The sequence below is a fragment of the Arvicanthis niloticus genome, chromosome 13 (assembly GCF_011762505.2).
Source record: "Arvicanthis niloticus isolate mArvNil1 chromosome 13, mArvNil1.pat.X, whole genome shotgun sequence".
Lineage (NCBI taxonomy): Eukaryota > Metazoa > Chordata > Mammalia > Rodentia > Muridae > Arvicanthis > Arvicanthis niloticus.
Genome location: NC_047670.1, coordinates 64,176,795 through 64,203,173, shown reverse-complemented (window position 1 = coordinate 64,203,173; position 26,379 = coordinate 64,176,795). Strand labels below are relative to the sequence as shown.

Genomic DNA, 26,379 nt, shown 5'->3' with positions numbered 1-26,379 from the left:
TGTCATACACTTATGCAGACATGGTTAGACATAAAAAGAGAAATTGTTTTTTTAAAGTGAGGTGTTAAAAAGTCTGCAGAAAGCCTGAGCCAGGGTCTAGCAAATTGGAGGAGGTTGGTAGGTCTCACAGGAAGGTCTAGAAAGGCTTGCTCCAAAGATACTGCTGAGTCCACAGCACACTGGGCCAACGCTGTGGGTCTGTGGGACTTGTCTGAGGAACAGGTCCTATTCCCTAACCCTAAGCAAGCAAACAAAGACATGATTTCATTTCTTATAAATTTATTACATAATATTATAATAATTATTATTAATAATAATAATAATATAAGAAACATAGATCTCTGTGGGGTGTATCACAACGTCAGGGTCAGGAGGCCTCAGGACTGGAGCAGGGGGTTGAAAGCCCCCAGATGGAACTCCATACAAAAGGGGGGTGAAGCGGAACTGACCCTGTAAAGTTAAAAACCCAAATTGAACAGAACCAAAAACCCACAGGTAAATGTGAGACTCTGTATGTGGCAGTCTGTTACACTGACTGCTGCTGTGTGTGTGACCTGCTCTGTTGGTAAGAGGGTTAGTGGGTGTGACTCTGTGTCTAGGGAATGGGGCCGGTGGGCCAGGGTGGGGCGGGTGGGCACAGACCGGCGTGCCAAGCCCCTGGGCCATGAAAACACCTGTTTTCTGTCTTTTTTATATATATTTTTTTTATTAAAAAAAGCTAGAAATAGAAACAGAAACTTGTGAGTGACGTGGATGGAGCTTAGTCCAGACTCCAAACCCTATGTTTAAAAATGCCCCAGGGCCCCCCACCCCACAGGTCATTGCTGAGTGTGAGGAGTCACAGTAAGGGGGCCAGGGTACCCTCAGGAGTCTTTGCCTCTCTCCATGGGCTGTTGTGGCCTGGTTTTAGTGGTCCCCACAATTCCCTTAGAAGCCCAAAGGGGTACTGCCTGCAGGGGAGCCCTTGAGGCTTCCCAAAGCTGAAAGGATTCATCAAGAACCCCTGCTTAAGCTGGCTGAGGCTCAGGGCGAACAGGCTGAGAAATCAGCAGGACCCAACAGCAGGACAGCCTTTCTTTGGAGAAGACAGGGCCCTTTCACAGGCACACACCCATGCATGCACCCTGTGCAAGCTTCCACAACCTCCCACCCATCCAGAACAGCCCCTGGGGACCACTCCACAATCAAGCACATACAGGGCACCCATGCGCTCAGCCACACCCAGTTTTCACAAGCACACAGGCGTGCACACACATATGTGGCGCACACACACAGGGCAGGAATTGGGGAGTCTTTGGGGTGCGAGGCAGGGAGGCTTCTCTGCTGTAGTTGCCCAAGAAGTGGGAAAGGTTAGACCCCTCCTTTGGGAGAGACCCTGTGAAGATGATGGCTGGGGTTGGGTTACCGGGGCCCAGCCCCAGGGCAATAATCTCCCAGGCCACCTGGCCCTGCTAGTGCCCAGCAGGCAATGCCTGCCACCCGTCCCCCTGAGCAGCACCTAAAGGGTGGGTGGGGCATACTATAGCTCAGCGAGGGAAGGGGGCTGAGCCGGGGTCCCCAGGGTGGGCTGCCAGGACCCTGGCTAACCCCAGGCCAGCTGGAGTGTCCCCTGCCCTGTATGGGGTGGCAGTGAGGGGCCGGAGATGGAAGACTGGGCAGCTGTGGCGGGACCAGCGAGAGGACTAGAGGGGAAGAGGGCGGGAACTGTTACGGACAGAGATATTTGTTCCTTTTCTCGTTCCAAATATAGAGTGGATTAAAATATGTAAAACAGGGGGCTCCTTGGCCCCTATCGAGAACCCCAATGTCTCCCCCCTCCCCCCCCGAGTCACCAAGGCGTGTCCTGACCTCGCATGCTGGACTAGGTTCCCCCTCTGAAAGAATGGCCACCAGGAGCTGTGGAGGAGGTGGTCAGGCCAGAGCACCCTGCCCCAACCCCCTTCCACCCAGCCCCCCTGGTCCGCGCCCTTACTGTGTGCTGGGTGGGGTTCAGCGGCAGGGGAGGGCACTAAGCAATGTACAGGGCAAGTCTCCAAGCAACAGCAAACAGGACGATTCATGCAACATTCCTGGCCCGGGCGCCGTGGTAGGGGGCGAGCCGAGCCTGCGGCCTGGAGTAGGGGTGGGGGCCCTGCCGGCAGGGCGCAGCAGGAACAGGAGAGGAAGTGGGGCGTCAGCTGCCATCCAGCTGCCTGAGCGCACGCTCGATGTTCATGCGGTGGCCAACGCGTGTGACGCCCAGCTCCACGAAGTCTTCCTTGGTGAGCGCAGGCAGGTGTGCGCCTTCGATCTCATGGTCCTCGAAGCGGTCTCGGTGCTCGCCTAAGTGAATGCTCTCCAGCCAGTCGCCCACATCGAACTTGCTCCAGAGCTGCAGGGGCTTCTGTTGAAACGGCCGACGCGGGCCGGCACTGGGGCCAGAGCCGGGAGAAGGCGAGGGCAGCGGAGATGGTGAGGGGGAGCGGCTGCGCGCACTCACACTTCGCACCACGAAGCGCACTTCCTTGGGTTCGTGCGGGATGGAGAGGCTGGACGACTTGAGGATGGTGGGAGGCGTGAGGCCGAAGGGCCGCCCCGCGCCTCCCACGCCCGCCCCCAGCCCCTCCACCCGCTCCAGCGATGCGGGTTTCACTGGGCTTGGGGCTCGTCTCGCCACGGGGTACCGGCCGCTGGGCCGCACCGAGTAGGAGGCCCCTCCGCCCGGGCCCCCGGGGCTGCGCTGCGCTGAGATGGTGCTCAGCTCACCGAGGCTGCTGAAGAGCCTGCGGAGGGAGAGTGGGTGAGGGCCAGGTGAGGGGTGGAAAGTAAAGTTGGAATGGACAGAGGGCAGCAGAGCCAGGAGGACTAGGGCTGGAGGAATATCCTGTGGTCATTCTTTTTAAAAACAAAAACATCCTGGGACAGGACCAGTGCCTTGCTCTGGGGGATTCTTAAACTGACTGGATTCTAAGGAGTAAGACTGCCGCCCCACGCTGCGCTCCATGGAGGCCCCAAGGGCAGTTCACCAAAGGAAATTTTCTCATGGACTGAAGCTGCTTGCCCCTCCCTGCCAGCCTCTAACACAGCCTCTGGGTGTGGGTTCCATCCACAGCTGCTCTGGACTATAAGATTTCAAATATGACTTCACCACTCTCCACATACAGCTCCGTTCTCAAGCTTGACGAGACCCAGAGCAACCAAGGCCTGTTTCAGGGATGGCCGAGTCATGGTAAAGGCTGGCAGTGGTACAAGACGTGATAGGTCCATGGACACTGAAGACAAACACCAGGCAGGGCTCACACCCCCAGAAGGTGTGAAGCAACAGCACACCATAACAGGAAGACAGCCTCCCTGCACAGGAGAGCACACCACAGCAGCGATGGTGACCACACATGTGCTGCGGACATGCAGCAGTACTGACAGGAAGGCAGTAGCACACAGGCAGACACACAAGGCAGATGGTACCTCACTTCCCAGCCTCACCTGCAGGATCCTGGACTTCCAGCCCTGCCCCAGCCTGCCCGGCTAGGGGGAGGCCAGCCCGAGGCTGCTGCTCTAAAGGAAGCTTACTCCCATAGCACCTCAGCCCCATCTCTACCCCTCGCTATGTCCAAGGATAGCCTCGGTAGCTGTCAGTAGCACCAAAAGCCCCACATAGCCATGCAGAGCAGCCAGGGGGCAGCCAGGCACAGCATGTGGACTGCAAGAGGCATGGGATGGGCATGCTCACTTACACAGCCGGCACTCGGGACCACGGCGCAGCTAGACAGAGCAGCCACATGCAGATGGGCAGGAGAGAGCAATGAGAGAGAGTGTTAGCAGGCCAGGCCCACAATGCCTTCAGTCACAACCACACAATGGGGCAGCCAGGTTCGGGGACCCCTGTGGGACACTCTATGGAGGTCGGAATTCAGAAGGTAAGGCCCATCAACTGCTGATGGACTGGGGAAGAGAAAGTATCCTGGGCAGCTTGGATAGAAGGCATCTGGTTTGCCTGCCCTGGAGTAGCTCGCTGGCTCTCTCCAATGTATGCTGCAGACCATAGTGTTGCTTAGCGGTGCCTTGCCGTCTGATCGAACGTTTGACCGACTTCTCTCCAGCGGCCACATCACCCCCACAACACCCCCTCTCTCAGGATGGCCTAAGTTCCTACCCACCTGGCAGAATCCCACACCAGCAGGAGTCCCCTCAACGCACCCCTCTCCTTGTTACATAGCTTGGCTCTGCAATATCCCCCCTAAAAGGTTTGCATTCTGAAGGTACGGGGTCAGATGATGAGAGCTCTGCCCGAATTGATGAATTAATACACCGACTGGGGTCTGGGGTGGCGGTGCCACACACCTCTAATCCCAGCACTCAGGAGGCAGAGGCAGGCAGATCTCTGAGAGTTTGAGGCCAGCCTGGTCTACAAAGCAAGCTCCAGGCTAGCCAAGGCTACATGTTGAGACTTTGTCCCTCCCACCCCACCCCACTCCCCGCCCCCAAAAATTAATAATGATCACAACAACAACACACAAATGGTTCCATGATTTGATGGTCCTATTCCTGCCCCCCTCCTTTTCCCATCTTGCTTCCTGGCTGACAGGAAATGATTCACTGAACCTTCCCTATTTTATAACACTCTCAACAGCAATGGGGGTCAAGCCACCACAGAGACTGAAATCCCTGAAACTATAAACCAAAGTACACCTTTCCTCCTCAAATTCTTTCTGCTAGGTGAAATCTGTCGCAGAGAAGAGCAAGCTAACGAACATGTACCCTTAAGCAACTTTCAACCTTTACCCTGCACCAATCAGTCCTTCCCTGGAGATCTCACTTCAATCACTTTCAACAGCTTTCTCCTCAGCAGCCCCTTACAGCTTCCTCCCAAGGGCTCAGACCCAGGGCAGAGCTTCTCAAGCAAGCCAAACAGTGCCACCAACACAAAGGCTCCAGAAACATCCCTGAGGATGTTTCTCAAACAAAGGCAGGCAGAAACTCCGGAAGAAACTTCCACTCCTATGGAACCTGGCCTCATGGAGTCATCTTGGCTTTGGGGCAAAAAGTACGGTGGCCAGCAGAGGTGAGGCAGTGAGGTCCTTGGGGAGGCAGTGCTAGAAACATAGCTGTGAAGTCAGACTGTGGCCACCTACAGAGTCCCAATGAGGCCAGGCTTTCCCCCTGAATCCATGCTGACCCCAGCATGGGCATCTGTATCACTGAACAGACATCTAGGCAAGGCCTACCCCAAAGGTTAGGTTTCAGTAGCATACTGTTGAACTGCAGGGTACAAAACAGCCATGAGGCAGTGCAGCAGAGCAGTCGTAGGTCCAAAAGGTCTAAGCTAGGACAAGTAGCTAGCTATACCTGTCCGAATGGTACCAAAGCCTGCCTTCCTGGCAGGGGTGACCTGGAGGCCTGGGCTGAGGGCAACCTAGCCTCAGAGACTGGAGTAGAGACAGAGCCAGGTGTATACCTCAAAAGCTCCACCAGTGTTGCTGATGTTGAGAGGCCCAGGAGAAAAGCCCAAGGAAGAGTATGTATAGGAAGGAGTGGTCAAGGTATCACTGTCTGTTCCCTGCCCCCATCTTGGGGAAGAACACTACCCACACTGTACCCAGGACAGAAACCCCAGCAGTGTGCAAATCTGATTTTAACATGTTTACACATGTTACACATGTTTAACATGTTAACAGATCTCTGCATACCCATCTCTGGCTGCTGCTACCATTAGCTGACTGGCTAATCACATTCTGCTCAGGCTGCGTCCACTACCCTCCAAAGTGCTTCGGACTGGCACATCCTCTAAGACATCCGATCTTGCCCCCAGGAACTCGAAGCCACTGAGATCTGGCCTTCGCTCCTGGCACTCGCCAAGGCTGCATGCAGGGGTCCCCTGAGATGACCTGTTTCTTTGGAGGAGCCCCTTCCCTCAGCATCCTCCTCCTTGGATAGCTTCTCCAGCCCACCCTCTTTCGTGGTCTGCACTTTCTCAACCCATGACATCTACCCATTGTTTGCTACGACTAACCAGCCCAGGAACACCGTGCACGAGGGCCCATCGGTGCCTTCTGAGCTCAAGGTTTCCACTGGGATCTTCTAACCGCGTTTAACAAAATACAGGATGTCCAACCCTGCCTCAGTGAGCAGCACCCACAAGAGGGCTGGGCTCCTCTACCTCTTCAGCTTTGGGAAATGTCATTGGTTTCTCCCATTAAGCTAGGTCTTCCTCGTCACCTGAGTCCAGGACCCTCATAGTTTCAAGGTCTTTCAGCATCTACCCTCCCTTCTCTTCCTTCTTCTCCTCATTCCCCTCTTCTCCTCCCCCTCCCCCCTTTTCTCTGCTAGGCGCAAAGCGCAGGCCTCATGCATGCCAGGCAAGCCCTCTAACCATTGAGCTATATCCGGGCCCTTCACTTCCTTCTGGGTGGCTTTCCTTGACTCCAAGAGCCTAGCACAAACTCAGGAATATACTTCACACTGACAAAAATGATGTCACCCTACAAAAACCCTCCTAGGATTGCCTTACCTCCGTCAGCCCACTGGTACCAACAGTCAAGAAAAGGGCCTGACTTCTCCATCAGGATGACCACCTTTGCACTCTCATGGGTCAGACCTAGGCCTGTGGCCCTTGGCAACTCAGAGGCCTCATTCCAGGACAGTTCTTAGTAGGAAGAGGCAGGGCTCGGAAGCTTCTGCATGTGTCCCTTCTGCTGCCTTGGCCTCACTCCTCATCGCCTGGCCTGTCCAACACTGACAGGTCGAGTGTCCCTATGTCTCCTCTTCTATGATCTCTTTCTGTTCCCTAGCAGAGCTCGGGGCTTTAGCGAATGTGTCTGCATATGACTTCATGCAAGTGCTCTGCAGGGACACAATGCATCCTTTCCCCAGTCTCCAACTGTACTCAAGAACCTTCATGTATGACGACTGCCTCAGGACATAGGCTTTGTTCATGCCCTTAACATGCAAGTGGAACCTATAGCAAACAGTCCAGGGCTCTGTAGAGCAATCCGATTGGAAAGTAGGTCTCCTGTGAAATCTCAGCAGTGGCCTCAACAGGTCTAAAGAACAGGGCACACTTTGACCACCCCCACACAAGCATGTGATAAAAAGATAAAAAATTAAAAAAAAAAAATTAAAGGCTCTGTAAAGTACTGCAGCAAATATTTCCAAAGCCATTTCACCTTTTTTAAAAAAAAAAAAAAATGTAACAATCAGCCAGGTATAAAACTGAGTCAGCTGGCATGCCAGCACACACCTGTGATAACAGCACTGGGGAGGCAAAGGGTTTATTTTAAGCTGAAAGCCAAGTTGAGCTACACAGTGAGTTCAATGCCAACATAAGCTGTATGGAATAACTCTTATCTCAGGTTGGTGAGCTGGCTCAGTTGGTGAAGGCACTTGCAGTCAAGCCTGATCACCTGACTTCAATCCCTGAGACCCACAAAGTGCAAAAAGAATACTGACTACCACAAGCAGTTCTCTGACTTCCACATGTACACCATGAAGTGTGTATAATATGCGCGCGCACACACACGTGCACATGCACACACACGTACAATAAATGTAAGAAAAGTCTCATATCTCAATAAAACAACACAGATGTAACACAGTGGTTGACCATTTGCTTAGTATGCTCATGGCCTTGAGCTCAACCCCCAGGGCCCCTCCCAGAAAGACCCTGAAAGTCAAAGCAAAACAGCTCTGTGGTAGGTTTCAAACCACATGTAAGATTCAAGTCCAAACATGGGACCCAGAAGACAAGTGGCACTAGAGACAGGCGCAGGTCGCATGATTGACAGGCAGCTCCACAATCAGGTGTGGATCCTAAGGTTGGGCTTTAAATGATGAACAAATAAGATGCAGCCCAGGGCTCTCAGTAGACAGAGGATCTGTTCAGTGGGGGCAAGACCTGCAAGCTGAAGTGAGGGACAGGCGGAATCACAGACCACAGCAGTAGTACCAAGAACAATGTACCTTCCAACTTCAAGCCAAATCCCAACAACAGGCCCAGTATAGAGAAGTTGATCTACGAGTTACTGAGCTTTTTCTCACGAAACATGGGGAAACTTGTCTACAAAAAGCTCGGGCTGCTGAGCACCCATGGCAAGAATGTATCATTGCCTGGCCTGAGACATCTGCAGAGAAGCTGAACAAAGAGGGTCATTTCCTTGATGGACTCCATCAAGAGAAGACAGAGATGAACCTGGTAGTAAGGCTCAGGCACCATGCACAGACCAAAGATGTGGCTCGAGGGTGTGTCCTCTGCCAGGACAGGTCCTGAGAAGGACACAGTCACATCTAGACATCAGGACTTCACACACATTGGACACTTCTCTAAGGGAAAGGCTCATTAGTGATTTTTATCCCAAAGTAAGACCCAAATGCTAGATTCCAGCCCCCACTGGCTACAAAGCCAGAGCTGAGGCACAGCCCCAATAGACATCAAAGTAAGGGTGTCCACAAAGACCAGACAAAAGACCAGGTCTGAAATAAGCTAGATGTACACAAAGCCACAAGTGCCCCATGCCTGCAGCCAAAAAAAAAAAAAAAAAGCGCCGTGGTAGGTGGCAGGACACACTCCAGATGGCCGTTGTTTCATCCAGGTGCGAGGATGTGACAGCTCACACTGTGGAGACAGTTAGGAGGATCAAAGCCAGCTCAGACTGCATTGCAAGACCCTGTCTCCAAAACCAAAACCAAAACCAAAAAAAAAAAAAAAGGGGGGGGGAAGAAAAGTAAGTGGGAGGCAAATGGAAGAACAGGTGCAAGGTGCTTCAGTGAGGTTAATGACTGATGAACATGATACAATGTATCACTTATATACCTAAGAACTGTGCTAGACAGCAAATGTCTCCCTCTGCAAAGTGAAGTCACTGAGCATAAACCAAGTGTTACCAAAAGGTGCTACTAAATACCCAAGAGATCTTTGCCCATCTGTGCTCCCAATGAAATTTGCCTTAGGACACGCCACTTGCATCAAGCCTCCTCCATTCATTGGCTTAATGTTTATTGAGGTGAGGCAATACCCTATGTACTTTAAGTAACTTTTAACTTTCATCAAGAAAAGAGGTAGAAAGAAACAGAGGGGCTGGTGGTGGGGAAAAGACAAAGAAGGAAGAAAATGGTCTAAGTACAGTCGTATTAGGACACCTCTATCTTTGAAGACCCAGTTCTGTAGACAAACCTGGGACCCCAGCCACGTGTCCTGACTGGTCCATAGCCACTCTGTCCACTCTAAGGGTGCCTTCATCACTGCAGTACTGAAAAGGGCTTTCAGACTTAAGAGATGGAAAAGGCCAAAAAGGGAGAATGTCCGAGAACAGGTCACAAGGACAGAAATGTCCCTGTCCCTGAACCTCTCAGAGAGCAAAGGGAGCTTCTCAAGCTACTGGACCCTAAACTGGAAGGCTGTAAAACAGGAGGCCCTCTGAGTAAGACCTAAAGTCCTGACTTAAGCTGTGCACTGCTCGCTACTCTGTGAACTCTGTCCTCCACAACTGACAAGGAAGAGCATTAGAAACCAAGGAGTGGGGAATCAGGAGTGGCACCCAATCCAAATCCAGAACAGGAGAGCCCTGGGGCAGAGACAGAAGCAGCTAGAGAAACACAGACAAGAGGCTAGTCACAAACTGGTCAGCTGTCACCAGCACCCATGAGGTTCAGGGAGGCCTGGGGAAGACTGCCAAGAAAGGGCCTGAGGGATCCACCCAAGGCTCTGGCAGCTTCTGCCTAAAATGTCTAACAACCTTAGTAGCACCCAGACCTCCTTCATCACCTCCCCCTTCTCCATCGCCACGGGGGGGATGGGGCAAACAAGACAGGAAAGAAAAAGTAGGTGAGAGAGAAGGTGTGATTTCCAACTCTTCTTGATGGAGTTTTATAAATCAAATCCAGGATTCTGTGTTGAAGGGCCCTAAGAGGTGCCACAACACAAAATGTTTCTAGGCCAGAACATAAGAAATTTGTATCAAGTCCCTAAAGAAAAGGAACCAATGTACTCTGGCCTGAAAAAGAATCAAGGGAGGAGGCTGCTCCAGGAGAGGCGACACCAGCCATATGGGGCAGCCATACTATCAGAAGAAAACCAAAACGGAGCCATGGGCAGTAGGCTCAGTCAGCCAGCTGCTGAGATGGACAGGGGCTCCAGAGCACAACTTAAGAAGATCCTCAGCTAAGGCGAAGGCAGCTCGAGAAGCTGGAATACAAAGTTGCAAGCCTACAGCAGGGCCTCCAGCAGGGCCTGGGAGGTCACATGACATAGCTGGGTCTCACAAGTACCCAGTCCCACTGCCTGCACCAAAAGGGGTCCACGGAGCAGCTGCACTATCTCAGAGAGCCTTCTATCTCAGACTGCAAAGCAAAACCAGACAAAGATAAAAAGGTGGACGAGGAGAACCCGTGCCATAGACAGATGAGAGATGGGACAGATGAGAGTGGGAAGCCTGTAGATGAACAAAAGGAACAGAAGACAGGGGGACGGGCCCCTCCCCACATCACCCTGCTCACCGAGCTGCTGCAATGGGCGACTTCTTAGCAGGGTCCAGCAGGCTGCCCAGGCCACCAACTGGTTCCTCCCCCAAGGAGCGTGTGTCTTTATTCAGCTGCTGCAGACGGGAGCTGAGCTCACTGATCACAGTTGGTTTGTCATCTTCAGGCCCAGGGAGCCCCCGACTCTCCACGGGGTCCCCCCACAGCTTGGACCTTCTCTGGAAGAGGTAGCGAGGGCGGGCAGGCCCAGCAGCAGAAGCCAACCCAGTAGAGGCGGCATGATGCTGCTGGGCCATGAGCTCACTGTCCGAGGATTGCTTCAGCAGTGGGTCCCTGAAGGTCACCGGCCCCTTCCCCAGCGGGGACTTGAGCTTGGGCTTGGGAGGCACTGGTGGCTTCTCGAGTAGAAAAGTGTGTCCATCGGCAAAGGAGGTGTGGGTGTCAGTGAGTTCCCCACTCTCCGAGCTCAGGGTGGACATGCTGGACACTGTGGAAATGGTGCTTGTGGTCTCCAGATGGGGGTCACTGGAGCTTCGAGTGTCAGCCTCCTCCACTCCAGAGTCAGCTGCAGACTCAGGGGCAGGGGGCAGCTCGCTGCTGGGCTTCCCTGAAGCCGGGCTGGGTACCGTGGTGGGCAAGGGGCCCGGTCCTGGGGGCGGGGTGGCCAGCAGGATCCCATTGGCAAACTCTTCAGGGGGTGGCACTAGCCCAATGCGGGCCAGTTCCTCTCTGGTCTCCTCGTCGCTGGAGGACAGCTGAGCAGGTGGCAGGTTCACAGCGAATACCAGCTCTGGCTCCTCCTCTGAGCTGCCTTGGCCTGGCCCGGGATCTGCTGGGATGCTGCCAGGGGGCTGGGCTCGTGGGCTTGGCATGGGCTCTGCCACAGCTGCTGCCTGCATGGGGGCTGGGGCCAGCTCCGGAGTACCGGGGCGCTCCTCTTCAGCCCCCAGCCTGTTGGGCTCCTGTCCATTGCTGGTGGCATGCACAACAATGAGGCCAGCTGGCCGTTGCAAGGACGTGTCCAAGACGCTGAGAATCATGGATTTCTTGTCCTCTGGTGACTTCCGCTCTTCCCGAGGGGGTTTCTCTGCCTCTCTGCGAGCAGGCACTGGAATCCAGGCTGGACTCCGAGGGGAGAAGGCTGGGGAGGCCAACGGTCCTCTCTCGGAGTCTCGGGTTTGCACATCCACAAAGAGGGGTCCAGGGCGGTCAGCATCAGGGCTGTGCACAGGTGTAGGGGACCGGGAAGGTGTTTGCGAGGCCAGAGCCCGCTCTCGGGCAGCCAGAGCAAGAGCTAGGGGTGAGCTAGGATCCAAGGGTTTGCCAGTGAGAGGGTGGATGAAGGTGGAGCCTGAAGGCCCAAGGCTGGGACCACTGACCAATGGCTTCAGAGCAGAGACAGGGGAGGGGAGCAGCAAATCGCGGCCAGTGGTGGCGCCTGTCCCCAGGAGGCGCTCATCAATGGAGCGGGAGGGTTGTAGGGATGGCAGATCCGCGCTGGGAGGGCTGCCCTCGATGGCACCCACAGACAGGAACACAGTGGAACGGCGTCGCTCCTCCAGGCGCCGCTCCTTGACTGGGCCAGGGCTAGGGCCGCCAAAGGTAAGCCCCAGGCCTTCTCCGGAGCTGTAGTCAAGGCCGCCCGGCCGGGGCCCACGGTGCGTTGGGGAGGGTTCTCGTGCAAAGCTTCCACCCACTGGTCCCGGGCTACCCACGGCCAGGGCCGCGCGCTCCTGAGCATCCTCCACCTGAAGCTGCTTTACCAGCGGGCTCTTGCGGCGCTGTGGTTTCGATGGAGCAAAGAGGCTGGCACTGAAGGCGCCCAGGTTGGCATAGGGACTATCAGGGCCTGACGGCCTAGGCCGGCGCTTGGGGCGCTCAGGTGGTGTGGCTGCAGGTGCAGGCCGGGGAACATCACCCACTTCTGGCGCCGAGTCCTGCAATATGATCATGGAGCGTGCACGCTTCTGACGCTCAGGGTAGGGCAGCGGGCCCAGAGGCGTGCCAGAATCATACAGGCCAGCGGCCCCCGCACCCAGACGAGCCTCCAGGCCTGGTTTGAAGCTGGAGCGCACAGTGTCATAGGCCCGGCCCGGTGGTGGTGGAGGTGAGAAGGTGGGAGGTGGCCCGGAGTCGAAGTAGTAGGGCGCGGGTGGGGGTGGCGGGGCTGTCTGCGGTGGGGGTGGAATGCCTCGACCTTCACGCACTGTGTCCTGCATTGATGTGCTGCGTGGGAAACGCCCTTCCAGTAGGGATGCCAGCTTCTCATCCTCCCCTGGGGATGGAGGGGCCAGGTAAGTCTGGCAAGGATGCTGGCCATTGAAAGGCTTCTCTGGACCCAGCGCCACTGGCTAGTCCTATCATCCACCCCAGAATGGCCACAGCCCCACCAAGGAAGATAGGATCAGGGTCCATGAAAGGCGAAGGGAGACAGCAAGAGCTCTGAGCAGGACACCCACACTCCATGCCAAGTCCTGTTGCAGGTAGGGAGAGCTCTGATGGAGGGTTCAGGAGGGACCCCACCCACAGCGTGGAGGGCTGCTCCTACAGAGGATCTGGAACAGGACCCCAACTCTGACTGCCTGAACTGAAGCCAAGATCTCCCCACCCCTGTGAGCATGGAGCAGGCCATGAGAAGACACCAGAAGGGTACAGGCAGCCTCCTAAAACTGTTAGCGAGGACCTAGGGGTTGCTTGACACCGTGATGGCAACTAGAGACAAGAAGAAAGGTGGTCAGAAAGAAGGTCGCCCCCTTCACACACCAAAAGTAAAACATCAATGAGGGGACGGAGAGAGTGGGTGGACTCATGCATCTGCAAGAACTGACACTGATAGCCAGCCAAGGTAGGAGGCTGGGAAAGAAGACTCATTGGTTCCTTGGAGAGACTCTCACAGATGGGCCTGCAGGAAACTAGGCAGTTGGTACCCTAGCCAGAGGCTAAACTTTAGAGAGCCTGGGGCAGGAAGATGGGAGGGAGAATGGATGGGTAACTAAACTGGAATTGAAGATCAAGCACCCAAGGCATGTTCCGGTTTTACCCCTACCGGCTAATGTTACCCCAGGCCAGGGTATAAGCCTGTTCTCTTAAAGGTACACTTCCCTAAAAACAAACCCCATCCTCTTGTCTAGAGATGTCACTAGATCCTTCCAGAACCTCCCGTGTCATTTCAGACAGAATGTAGACACCGGTGCAGAGTCCTACACAGTGAGGCTTGAAAATGCCAAGCAGCCCGACCTAATGAGTAGAAGACAGGTGTGGCGGTGACTCTCCATGTCTCTGGCTCTGTTTTCTCACAACTAGCAAGGCCAGGTGTATTGCAAACTTGGGCCTGAATTCCGGCTTCATACAAGTTGCCTTTAGGAGTCCGTTTCATCACAGGGCCTTACTTGGCCCTTTCACGGGACTATTTACAGTTTACAGCTCAAGGCTGCAGGTAGCAACACCACGAAAGATGGCTGAGGTCATTACCAGTGATGTAAGGTCTGCCTAGCTGCCCTTGGGCCCCCTCCTGATGTCATTCCTACACAGCACAGGAACATGTACTGAACAGTCACAAGTCTGTGTGCCAGGTAAAGCTATGTAGGAAGAACTCGCAGAGACCTCAAGGTTACAGAAGACAGGAATGATGCGTGACAGTGAAAGAGGGGGTGGAATTTAATACCAATGGCATGGTAGGTTGTGCCTGAGGATTAAAAAGAAAAATCACCTGCCTCGCACAGAATAGGGGCTGGTGCTGACACCAGATTAAAGAAAGGTCCTCTCTATCTGCCAGTCCACAACAGGACTGTTTCCTGGGTACTGAGTGTGAGCTCCAGACAGAGCCTGGAAGGAGGGGCTGTTGCAACTACTGCAACAATATTTAAGAAGCCTGAACTATCTTTACTGACTGTATCCATGTTTGCAGACTATTATCCTGGGATTCCCAACAGTTGTATTACATGCTGAGGACATACAGCCAGGACCTGAGGTGGGAGTCCAAGGAACCTGACAAGTCAGCCAATGCTCTTGCTGGCACATGGCAGTGTGCCAGCTATGGGGAACTAAAGTTAAGCACCTGCTAGCCCACTGCTCAGCTGTAACCATGCAGGAGGAACTGGTAAGCTTGCCAAGGAGCTTGAGGTTTATACAACAAGTCCATAGATCTGGATCTACAGTAGTCGGCTCTGAGAAAGACCATCCAGAAAGAGAGAAGGCTGACAGGCAACAGGAATATGGAAAGACTCATGCCAACAGAAAGGCAGAAGCAGATCCCCCAGATGAAGCAGGACAGGGCTGTTGCTCTGGGGACCCGAGACAAAAGGAGCCCACACAGGACCAGCTGGAGGGATATCAGGTTATAACTATACTGCAGAAAGCTTCCTTTGCCAGAGAAATGGGCTAGAAAACAGATCCGTGGCAAGAGGACACGGGGAAGACAAAGCTGTGGACCAGGTTCAAGACAAGCCTGCTGTAAGGCTTGTAGGGAAAGAAATAAAGAAGCCATGGAGGATGCCCAGAATGCTTGGAAGAACACAAAGTAGCAACTCTTGGTTCCACAGGAACTGCAGTCTTCCCCAGCTGCCCTTCTCCACCCATCCACTTACAGAAGTATCACTGCCATCCCATGAAGGACTCTGCCCTACATACACCGGTGTTTTTTACACACTGGCCTCTGTCACACATTTGGCCCAGAATTCCCAGGAACTGTCTGATTTCCCAGCTAGTCTAATAAATGCTGATGCTCCTGTGTGTCTGGACCTCCCCAGTCAGTCTGTCTCTCTCTCTCTCTCTCTCTCTCTCTCTCTCTCTATATATATATATATATATATATATATATATATATTATATAATATATATATATTACTTATAATATATATATTATAACTTATATATATAAGTTATAATATTATAACTTGCTGGACTGACCTAACTGCTGACATGTCACCTTCCAACTGAGACCCAGATCCAGCCTAGGGCCAGCTTACAGTAAGCAGGAGTCCCAGGATAGATAACAGGCACACTCAGCTGTTTGGCTTAAGAATGTATCCATTCTTAAGGAGGTATAGGCAGGGCAGCGATTTGACTTTGAGGCAAGCCATTTTTAACTCTCCTTAAGTAAAATCAATGCTTCCCACCCCCATGCTTACTGTAGGTATCAAACGAGCCAGTGTGCCCATAAGCTGCTCATGTCTAACCTGTAATGGGCTGAGCAGAAGTTTACTCTGATGTGGAACAAACAGTGAGTGTAGTAGGGTGTGTAAGAACAGGTGGACGGATGAGTGGGTCAAGGAGACTAGATACCTGAGAAACATAGACAGCAGGGCTTGTTAGGGATTCTGGCCTGGGATTAGGAGAAGACACCACTAGGTGTAAAGTGTAATGGTGGCCAGGGTCTGATAAGCACCACAGTAGGATGGACAGAAGGAAGGCAGCCCGAGGACGGACACAGCCTTGAGTTGCCCTACTATTTGGATATGATGAACAAATGCAGCCAAGAAAGGAGGAGAGAGCAAGAAACTCACTCCCACAATCCTAGGAATTCCACAGAGGAGGGAGCAGGGAAATGAATGCCACCTGAGGTCAGTGGAAGGAAAGCTGATCGTGCCTGCCAGGGGGGATGCCCCGAGGCTACTGCTGACCCTAGTGGGAGAAGCTTCAATCTGGCTCTGAAGAGACCCAGCTGCTTCAAATTCATGAGCATATGGAAATGAAAGAGCAATTACGGGTGACCTTTTAGGTCTGACCATGAAGGTACCGGGAGAGGATGCTACCTGGAGAGATGGAGTAGGTTCAAGGAGAAGAGTAATTTTAGGTTGAGAAACTGGACCTGTGCTCTGGCTGACAGGACAGGAGATGGCTGTGCTGGTGGCAGCTGTCGTCTGTGCGAGGCAGAAATGACAGACAGGAAGAGAAGGACTAAAGAAGTGGCCGGGGATGGGGGGGCGGCAGATGGGAAAAGAACTTCAAAGGTGTCTTCCCACGGCACATCTCTGGGTGGACGAACAAACTCAGACGCATAAACAAAGTGGCATCCTTGAACTTTTGCAGAGAGAGATGGGGTCCTCCAACCCTGAATCCACCCAACCCAGCCCAGCCATCCCTAACCCCAGGCAGTCCCTCAGCCCAGCCATACCTACAGATTTGGTCCGTGGAATCCCCTTCCTCAAAGAGCCCGGCAGCTTCTCTGGGCCTGGGAGGCCCTGGCGCTCAAACAATGACTGTGGGGTCAGGGAGGAACATGGAAGCTCCAGGGCACTGGAGCACCCACTCCTCCATCCAGCCCCACCCATCCTAAGCTAGACCAGACACCCCATACAACAGATGCCCCAAAGGCACTGGTGCCCATGTTCAGTTGGGCTGCAGTATACAGATAGTAAAATGAACATACAATACAAAGTTCAGACCCTGGGCATAATCTGAACAGAGAGGGAAAGAAGGTGCCAGGTGGGATACAGATGCCTTCTGAATAGGGACGTGCTATACCATAGGCTCAGCAAAGTTGTGGACCCTCCTGATCCCAGAGTAACACAGAATCTGACTAAGGTCAGAAGCACTAAAAGCTGTAACCATAGAAGCAAGCTGAACTATGGCCGGCCACCCTACGGGCCGAAATGGTCCCAAATGTCTCCCAGAGAGGCCATGGAGAGCTCCACCTCCTCTGGAGGAGGGATCCAGATAAAGAACTCTTACCTCAGAAGAGAGGTGCATGACCCTCTGATCCCCAGGCCCGGACCTGACCATCCCAGAGCCCTGGCCCAAGGCTGGCTTACGCTGATCTCGGCAGGGGTAATCCTCCGGCTGGTGGGCCTCTGCTTGACAGTGGCCGCCCGGGAGTCAGCATCCGCAATGTCCGGCCTCAGTGTCGGCTCCGCAGCAACCGCCAGGATCTCATCCAACTTCTCTGCACAACCAGAGAGATGCCACCTCAGCCCCAGGGCTGCCACACCCACCCATGCCAGCCTCATAGCACTAACAGGAGCCAATAAGCCCTGCCCACCCCTGGGTCTCTCACTGCCTGAGACCTGGATCTTGCGGATCTTGCATTCCATCTGTACTCCTCAGACCCTACATCCCAGTTCCTTCCCCAGCCAAACTCTGTCCTTAAAAAGACCCTGGTCACTGCAAGTCACATACTTACACAGAGAGAGAGAGAGAGAGAGAGAGAGAGAGAGAGAGAGAGAGAGAGAGAGAGAGGTGTACTTTTGGAGTTCAGTGTGGCAGCACACCATGTCTGGTTTTTTTGGTTTGGTTTGGTTTTGGTTTTTTTTTGTTTGTTTGTTTTTCGAGACAGGGTTTCCTCTGTGTAATCCTGGCTGTCCTGTAACTCACTCTGTAGACCAGGCTGGCCTCGAACTCAGAAATCCTCCTGCCTCTGCCTCCCAAGTGCTGGGATTAAAGGCGTGCGCCACCACCGCCCGGCACCACTTTTCTATGGTAAGTTCTTTCTAGCGGGACCACTGCCCCAGGGACAGACACCACTGTTCAAGCAAGAGATGCTGAATGGGTAAATAGGATAATAACCAAGGACTGGCCTGGTAGAGGAGAGCTATTTCCTAAGAAGAAAACTCAGGCTGGAGATCTAAGATGGCCTCAATACAAAACAGAAGGCTACAGCTCCTTCCCTCTTACCCATGCAGAATGGCAGCTCCGATGGGATGGAAGGTACGGAAAGAGGAAAAATCTGTATACTGCAGAAAGGACTCTCCTCTCCAAAAGCCTACTCAAACTCCTCAGACTTCAGATCTATTTAAGGCTGATGCCTAAGAAGGGCTTGGTTGAGAAGCACCAGGCGGCCTCGGGCATATTCTTGTCACATCCGCTATAAAATGAAACCTTTGTGTAGTCTTTTTTTTATTATTATTATTATTAAAGTTACTGGTTTTAAAATGGGACTCTGGGGGCTGTGGAGACGGCTCAGTGAGTAAAGTGCTTGCTGCACAAGCATGAAGACCAGAGTTCAGACCCCCAACACCCACATAAAAAGCTGAGCGTGGTAGAACATGTCTGTAACAGACAGATAGGTCCTAGGGACTCCCTGGCCAGGCAGTCTAGTCAATAGGGTAAGCTCTGGATTCAATAAAAGAGCCTGTCTCAAGGGTAAGATGAGAGAATGACCAAGGAAGACACTCAGCAGGTAGACCTCTGACCTACACACATGCCTATACAGGTGCATGCACATGTGTGCACATACGTACACCACACACTCCCCTCAAAAGAGAGAGGGGGGAAAAAAGTGGTACTTTGGCTTTAAAAAAAAAAGTACAGAGTTCAGTATGGCAGCATACTGTGTATGATAGTCACTGCTGTCAACTTAACATAGAATTCAGTCACCTAGGAGACCAGCCTCCAGACACACCTGTGAGGGGTTATCTCGACTGTGGTGACTGATGTGGGAAGGCCCACCCTAAACTCCAGTGGCACCATTTCCTTGGCTCCCATTCCTTCCAAACTGATCAAAAACAAACAAACAAACAAAAAAACACTGACTGTTGACCACTTTCTTCTTCCCGACTTAGAGATGGAAAAGCCTTCAAACTGGGAGCCAAATAAAAACAAAACTCTTCCTTCCTCAAGCATTTTACTTCACTGTATTTTATCACAGCAGCAGGAAAAGAAATCTTGTAATCCCATTCTTTGGGAGGCTGAGGCAAGATTACAAGTTTGAGATCAGACTGAACTACAAGGGAAAACCATTTCAGTGGTGCAAAGGGTTACAGAGACCTTTAAAGTGTCTGAAGGCTGTCTGAGGCATGGTTCTATAACTCCTGCTCAGGGCCAGGGCACAGGTGAACACTATAGGTTGGGGCAGTGCCTTCTTCTTCCTGACCGCTATACTAACCTCACTCAGCAGCCTCAGGCTCCACCTGTCACCAGACCATATCCAATTCTTGAAGGCTGTGTCCACCATCAGGGAACATTTGTCCTAGACACCCTTCCAATCTCAAAGTGCCTCTGCTGAAGAACTTCTATGCTCAGCCTGGACATACCAACCCCCAGCTGCTCACCAGCACCTACTGTTTCTAACTTAACAGTTGTTGTGTAGAAGTTAATTAACTCCCAAGGCTATCTTATTATGTAGCATACTGAGACACCCCCCCGCCACACACACACACACACCTTGTACACTGACCCTGTTTAGATGTATACCTCTGAGAGCCAGTGCCTTCGTGTAATAAAACAGTCATGAGCAGCATCTATGCCATATAGGTCTAGGGGAAATTAGCACAGAGAAGCCCACACCCATGCTAGCCAATGCAGCCCACACTGGCCAATGCAGCCCATACTGGCTACTGCAGCCCACACTGGCTACTGCAGCCCACACTGGCTACTGCAGCCCACACTGGCCATCACAGACCACACTGGCCACCGCAGACCACACTGGCTACTGCAGCCCACACTGGCCATCACAGACCACACTGGCCACCGCAGACCACACTGGCCACCGCAGACCACACTGGCTACTACAGCCCACACTGGCTACTGCAGCCCACACTGGGACTGCAGACCACACTGGGACTGCAGACCACACTGGCTACTGCAGACCATACTGGCTACTGCAGACCACACTGGCTACTGCAGACCATACTGGCTACTGCAGACCACACTGGCCACCGCAGACCACACTGGTTTACTGGAGCCCACACTGGCTACTGCAGCCCACACTGGGACTGCAGCCCACACTGGCCACCGCAGACCACACTGGTTTACTGCAGACCACACTGGCTACTGCAGACCACACTGGCCACTGCAGATGCTGAGGACACAGTAGAGATGAGGATGTTGCCTCATCTTCACTAACGATTCATGGGTTCCTCAGAAAGAGAATGCTCTGCCCCATTGGAGGACTGAACAATGCAGAACTTAGCCAACAAAACATGTTCCCACTGAGGAGAGACTGGTAGGGCCCAAGCATGGCTTCCAGTGCCATCAAGTAACAGTGCAGAGACAGATGCAAAAGGTCTTCTTATTTGTCTTTGTAATGAAATGAATAACTTCCTTTTGAAAAGGTGAAACCACGACCCTGGCCAAGCCCTTGGTGATATGCAGTTATGTGCCAAGGACTACCACTGTAACCACCTCAACACCCTATCATTTTGTGTCCTCCTGTTTCCCCGGGCACAAAATGTCACAAACAGAGCATCACTCCAGATCACAGACCCTTACTGCCATGCAGTCCAGAAACCACAGAAGTAAAGACAGAAGGAGAAAGAACAGTCCATGACACAGTGACGTTTCCTACTAAGGCACAGTCACCTGAGCCATGGACTTAGAGATCGTGTGTCTCTAACTAAAAAAGCCTAACAGATCCAAGATATCCAAGCAGTTTACACACAACATCTAACAAAGCAACTGTTTAGGGTTATGATGCAATCGTGCTAAGGCCAAGCCAGAATTATTTCCAGGAGAAAGAATTTAAGCACTGAAATTACATATGAAAAGTTGAACATTTTCCCAACATAAATCCACCACAAAATTCAGGGGAAAAAAACATAATCCTAAATGATTTTAGATATTTAAAAATTAAATAAAATCCTTTAGGAACCAAGTATAGGCATTCCCACCAGCCTTCCACGCCTACCCCATCTTGGGTGCAGGGCAGAGTGTGTTGGGAACCCAAGCAGGGATGAAAAGAAGGGTCTGTGGAAGTGACAAATCAGCCATTTCTCCCACAGTTGGAAGAAGTGCGTGACCACAGCCTAGCATCCTGGGAGCCCCACTATTACAGAGCTAGGATACAGATCTTAACAAGAAGAGATTGGAGGAACCTACCGGTCACATGCAGTGAGCTAGAGGTAGCCCCTCTACCCAGGCAAAGTCCAGTACATCAGAAGTAAGAAGGAGAGGATGCTAGATGCACAAATCCACACTCCCTAGGCTCTGGGCATATCTCAGCCTGACTCCCATCCACTCAAGAGGCAGAAGTGACTTTAGAAGCCAGGTAAGACTTTCCCAGATGTTTGACTCAGTATCCAGTCCAGGCCCTGGTGTCTGACCCCACATAGACACTGTGTTCCTTGCAGCCATGCTGGACACACAAGTCATATGACAAAGGGCCTCCAAGGACACGGGGGTAGAGCCTGAAGAAGAGACAGTGAACTCAACAGCCCAGGGGTGGGGCTGGAGGTTCTGAGTGGGGGGTAGTTCAGCTCCTTTCCCAGAGCCGCCAGATTCAAACTCCTATCTGAAACAGCTCTGCTCTGGTCTACAACTCTCCAGCATGAAACTGACTTAGGGGAAGGAGAAGACAAAAGATACAGCACAGAGCAGAGCTGAACACCCTGATGCTCCCATCTCAAGCACCTCACTCCTCCAAATTGCACAGCCTGACCCCTCCCCAACTCTGGGACTCAACACTTGCAGGGGCCCTCATCCTAAGTTCTCTCGCCTTCTCCCCACCACTCTATCCTCAGAGGTTACAGCCCTAGCTTGCCTGAATCCACAAGGACTATGGTTATGCTCCCTAATACTCCCAGGGATATCCCCGGGAACTCCTTTACCATGTCTCTACCAGATCCCCAAGCAGCAACAAGTCTGTCAGAATCCAGACCACTCTGACTTGGACTCGTCACACACCAGCACCCCTTTGTAGGGACAGGCAAGCCAGGCCTAGAATCACAGCAGAGGACTTACCCCCTTTTCTTCTCCGGATGGAAGCTTAGAATTGAGAAACAGAGCAAAGGGAGTTAAGAGGAAGACCTTATTACATGGCCCCTGGGCCACTCTGCACAATGATTTCTGGATCCTGTTCTCCACATCCCCACCTCCCCAACAACCAGGTCCCACACAGGTCTGCCCCCATCTTTGCCTCCTTCTGAGACCAGTAGAACAAGCCTACCAATGCTCTAAACCTCTAGAGGAGAACAAGCAAAAGCAGGAAGACACGCCGTGTACACATGCATACTCACAAGCATGCACACACACACACGTGCACACATGCACACACGGAGATGTGCACAGTTAAACTGTACTAGGAGCAGCCAGATGTTCAGAACTATTCACCAAGGTGGGTCACCTTTGAACACTCTGTACTGAGATTTTGTTGGTTTTGTTTTTGCGGTACTGCAGATGGAACCTAGGACCTTGAACATGCTGGGCAAGCACCACACTACGGATACACACCTCCATATCCCAAAGCAGGTTTGTAACGACAAGCAGGATCCATATTTGGTAAAGAAATCTTCTCTAGACTACGGCAGTAGCAGAAACCTAGGCTGACCTCTTATCATAAAAGAAAGACCCAGAAATTGAGGGAAGTCTTAATTTGACCTACATAAATGAACGGGACCAGCTTGACCACACTAGGTCCCTGCCATGGGTTTCTGTTAATCCATCCCTGACTCAAGCTGACCATAGGTGCACTTAGTAAAGGAACCCCTAACTACAAAGAGAACGGAGAAGGGGGTGATCTGTGCCTCTTCCCCGCTCCCCGGCCTCTTATGAACAACCCTACTTTTTTTTGAGATGTGGTCCAGATCGAACGTGAACTCACTCTGTGAGTTCAGACAGGCCTGGAATTCACAGCAATCCTCCTGCCTCAACCTCCTGAGCGATAGGTACGTGCCACTTCACAGAATTCTCCCGATGATTTGTGTCAGACACCACCACTTCCATTTTATTTAATTAATTGATTTAATTTGGATCAACCTCTGCTCACTCTATTAGTTCTCAAGAACTCAACCCCCTTCCTCCTACCTCACCCTGCCTCCTCATCTACACAGAATGAGCCTCAACCCACGCCCCCCTCACCTCACACTGGTTTCTTCTGCCCAGGTGTTCAGGTTATCTTTTTGACAAACATGGCTCCTAAAGGGTTCCACCAGTGACTGGCAGGATAGGCATGTTTATAACAGTGGTGACTCAACATGTCTTACTTCTACCTTTTAAAAACACAAACAAATCCAGGCATGGTAGAGCATGCCTGTAATCCTACAACTCAAAAGGTATAGGCAATTCAACCGCTGCCTAGACTACAGAACCACCCTGTCTCAAACAAACTAAAAGAATAAACAGTGGGTTAGGGCACGTTTGGGGATTTGGAGAACTCTATGCTGGTCTGCCTTCCTCAAATCAGACATTCCCAGAAGGACCAGGTCACCTCTCAAGATAAGATAGTTGTCTTTGAATCAGGGTAGCTTACCGAGCCCCTGACTTTGGTTCTTCTCTAAACACAGGACCATATAAAACCTGGTTCCAGTTTCAATAGCTATGGCCCTGGGTACAGAAGTACAGGCAGAGGCTCAGGCTGAGCTGTTCCCACAACCCTTCAAGCCTCTACTCAGAAATACCATGATACCCTGCTCCTCTGGCCCACCAAGGTCTGCAGCTGTAGTTACAACTACAGCTGTAGTTATGGAGCAGAGGAAAACATTCAACTCTCCTGCTTCCACTTCTACAGGCAAAAGCCATAGCCAGACAGAGCTCTTGCACTTCCACAGCAATGCCTCTAGGAGTGCAGAGTTCAGGATGACTAACGCCTCTCAGCAGGAAGTCGGAAGGGCCCTTCTGACCTGGTTATAGAGCAGCTTCTAGCAAGAGACTCCAGGTCTGCGCACCAAGGTCCAATCAGACCCAGCTGTCTACCATATTGGTTTATTGATCCATGCCATAGGTCTGCTCTCTATGACTGGCATGGGTTAGATTAGACCCTAGGGCCTGAAGGCTACTGGTGTCTCTGCTCTCTCGTCAACCAGTTTGGCTAGGATGATTTTCATCATCTTGTCTCTCACTGCTGATGAAGCTGAAGTCAAACCATTGCTCACTGAGACACCGACTCCCTCTACTGGCTCTGGTATTTTTAAACATTTTTTCTGCTTGTCTTTGGCATTTTAAATTTCTACTCTGACAGATCACATTTATTTGTGACATACTTCCTCAGAAATGAGTCTCATATTTCTGTTTGCTTCTGGGAGATCCTTAGCCTTTCTGTTGATTTCCTCTGGCATTCCTATCGAGTAGATGTTGGGATCCCCTTGTTTGTCCTCAGGTCCCCTCACTGGTCCTTGATGGCCACCTCGTCAGCTTCCTAAGCTGATTCTGGATGGTCTCAGACTCATCTCCTCACTCACTGTTATGTTTTGTTTTGCTTTTTAGTGAGTCCTGGATTCTGTATCTCCACGACACAGACTCTTCTGTGTGTAGCTTTCTTGTTTGTTTGTTTGTTTGTTTGTTGCAATGAGTTAAGGATCGTCCCAAACTTGCTTGCTGCTGTCGTTCGTATTATCCTGTTAATGTCACTAATTCTGTTACGTTTCCTGCCTGTATGTAACTGAAACCTTTTGCTGTACTCCCATGCTCTGATCTCTAGTTCTTTTCAAAAAAAAAATTTTTTTTTAGATTATTCTGAGTGTTTCTGTCTGTGTGTATGTATGCATACCATGTTCGTTCTGTCTGCGTGCATGTATGCATACCATGTTCGTGCCTGGTATCTCAGAGATGAGAAGGGCTGGATGCCTGAGACCCTTTGTGTGGGTGCTGGGAACCAAACCTGGGTCCTCTTGGAGAGCAACAAACGCTCCTGAGTGCTGGCCCAACACTCCAGCCCCTTCCAGTTTTTATGCTAACCCCAGAGTCTATGGTTGCTTCTGATTTTTACAAGTCCACTGCACATCTTCTAGTCTTACAGGGGCTTCAGACCCCAGCACTGCCCTTGGGAACCGCCATCAGGAACCGGAGGCACCAGGTTCCTTATTCCTTCGGCTTTGATTTCCTGCTTCATTTCTGAGGGTCCCTCCTCCTTTACATATCTGTAATTTTTATTTTATTCAAAGTTTTATCATAGAAAATCCTGCTCATGTCAGCCCCGCTATCCTGGTAACTGTTTTCCAAATCAAACTAAAACTTCAGTCAAGGCACCTGCTTGGAACATAGAAACTCAGCCTACAGCCAGGACATGGTCAACGCTGAGTCCATAAGCAAAAGATAGGGACAGTTCTGAGAGCCAGGATAAGGGTTTCCTCTCATGACCGAAACCAGAGGAAAGTCTGAGAATTTGACTAGGCTCAGTCCACAAAAGCAAAGAGTGTTTTCAACCTGTCACATGTATACCCACCATGGGACTGTTGACAGTTACGATGAACCCACAATAAGGCTCTTAACAGTCAAACACATTAGCACATGCCCACGACGACAATAAAGTCACACATATCTGCACATGCCTATGATGAGACTAAAGAACAGTCCTATGTGTCAAGATGAGATCATGCATATAGGACATACCTATGACGAGGCTGGTAAATGTCACATATCAGGACATGGCTGTGAATATGAGACATGCCCATGACAAGGTTAACTGGCATATGTGTCAAAATATGTCACGCATATGGGACATGCCCATGACAAGGCTGGTAACTAATATACTTGTCGTGATGTGCGGCTCACGTACATGGGACATGTCCACGATGAGGCTAGATACTTGTATACATGTCAGAGCATCATAGTCATGTACACGAGACATGCCTGTAACAAGGCTGGTAACCGTCCTACATGTGCACATGCATACAGGATGTGTTATGGCCATAATAAAGTTGGCAACTGCCCTATGTCAGGATGGGATCGTGTATAACAGGATATACCCACAACGAGGCGGTTTGTAGTCAGCCTGGGACTGTTTCCATTAGAGGCTAACATACTTTCTGTCCACCTCCTGCAGTTCACAAGGCCCCATCCCCTCACTGTGTTAGAGGTGTTCACAAATACCTCTATTGGGTCAGTAGACTCACTCAGCAGATAAGTGAGCAGGTACCAACCGAGAAAACTAAACACAGAGGTGACCTGGCTCATGCCAGGCATATCCAGGAGCAGACTCTGGATTCTCTACCACTGCTCTCTGCCAGCTAAATTGAAATGCAAAGTCTTGGTGGAAAAGCACAGAACCAGGGACAGCGCTCACACACACATGCATGTGCATGCATGCGGGCATGCTACAGGGCCAGACCTTGTTCCCCAGCC

The 26,379-nt window shown here is 51.7% G+C and overlaps 1 protein-coding gene across 6 annotated transcripts in view; it reads right to left on the bottom strand.

Annotated features, from left to right (window-relative positions):
- Positions 1-262: 262 nt before the first annotated feature.
- The window catches only part of Shank3 (SH3 and multiple ankyrin repeat domains 3), a 58,253-nt gene continuing 32,136 nt past the window's right edge, over positions 263-26,379 (bottom strand). Inside the window, exons 18-23 of one of the 6 annotated variants that reach the window (XM_076911903.1) lie at positions 22,063-22,086; positions 17,202-17,332; positions 16,565-16,649; positions 10,468-12,724; positions 3,714-3,741; positions 2,597-2,762 (exon numbers count right to left, since the gene is read on the bottom strand). In XM_076911903.1, the coding sequence (XP_076768018.1) occupies positions 2,742-2,762; positions 3,714-3,741; positions 10,468-12,724; positions 16,565-16,649; positions 17,202-17,332; positions 22,063-22,086 (2,546 nt within the window). In that variant the 3' untranslated portion in view covers positions 2,597-2,741. Of the gene's footprint in view, positions 3,742-7,152; positions 8,588-10,467; positions 12,725-16,564; positions 16,650-17,201; positions 17,333-22,062; positions 22,087-26,379 lie in introns of those variants that run through there. The other 5 variants (XM_034517192.2, XM_076911902.1, XM_076911901.1 and 2 more) reach the window with 5 other exon arrangements.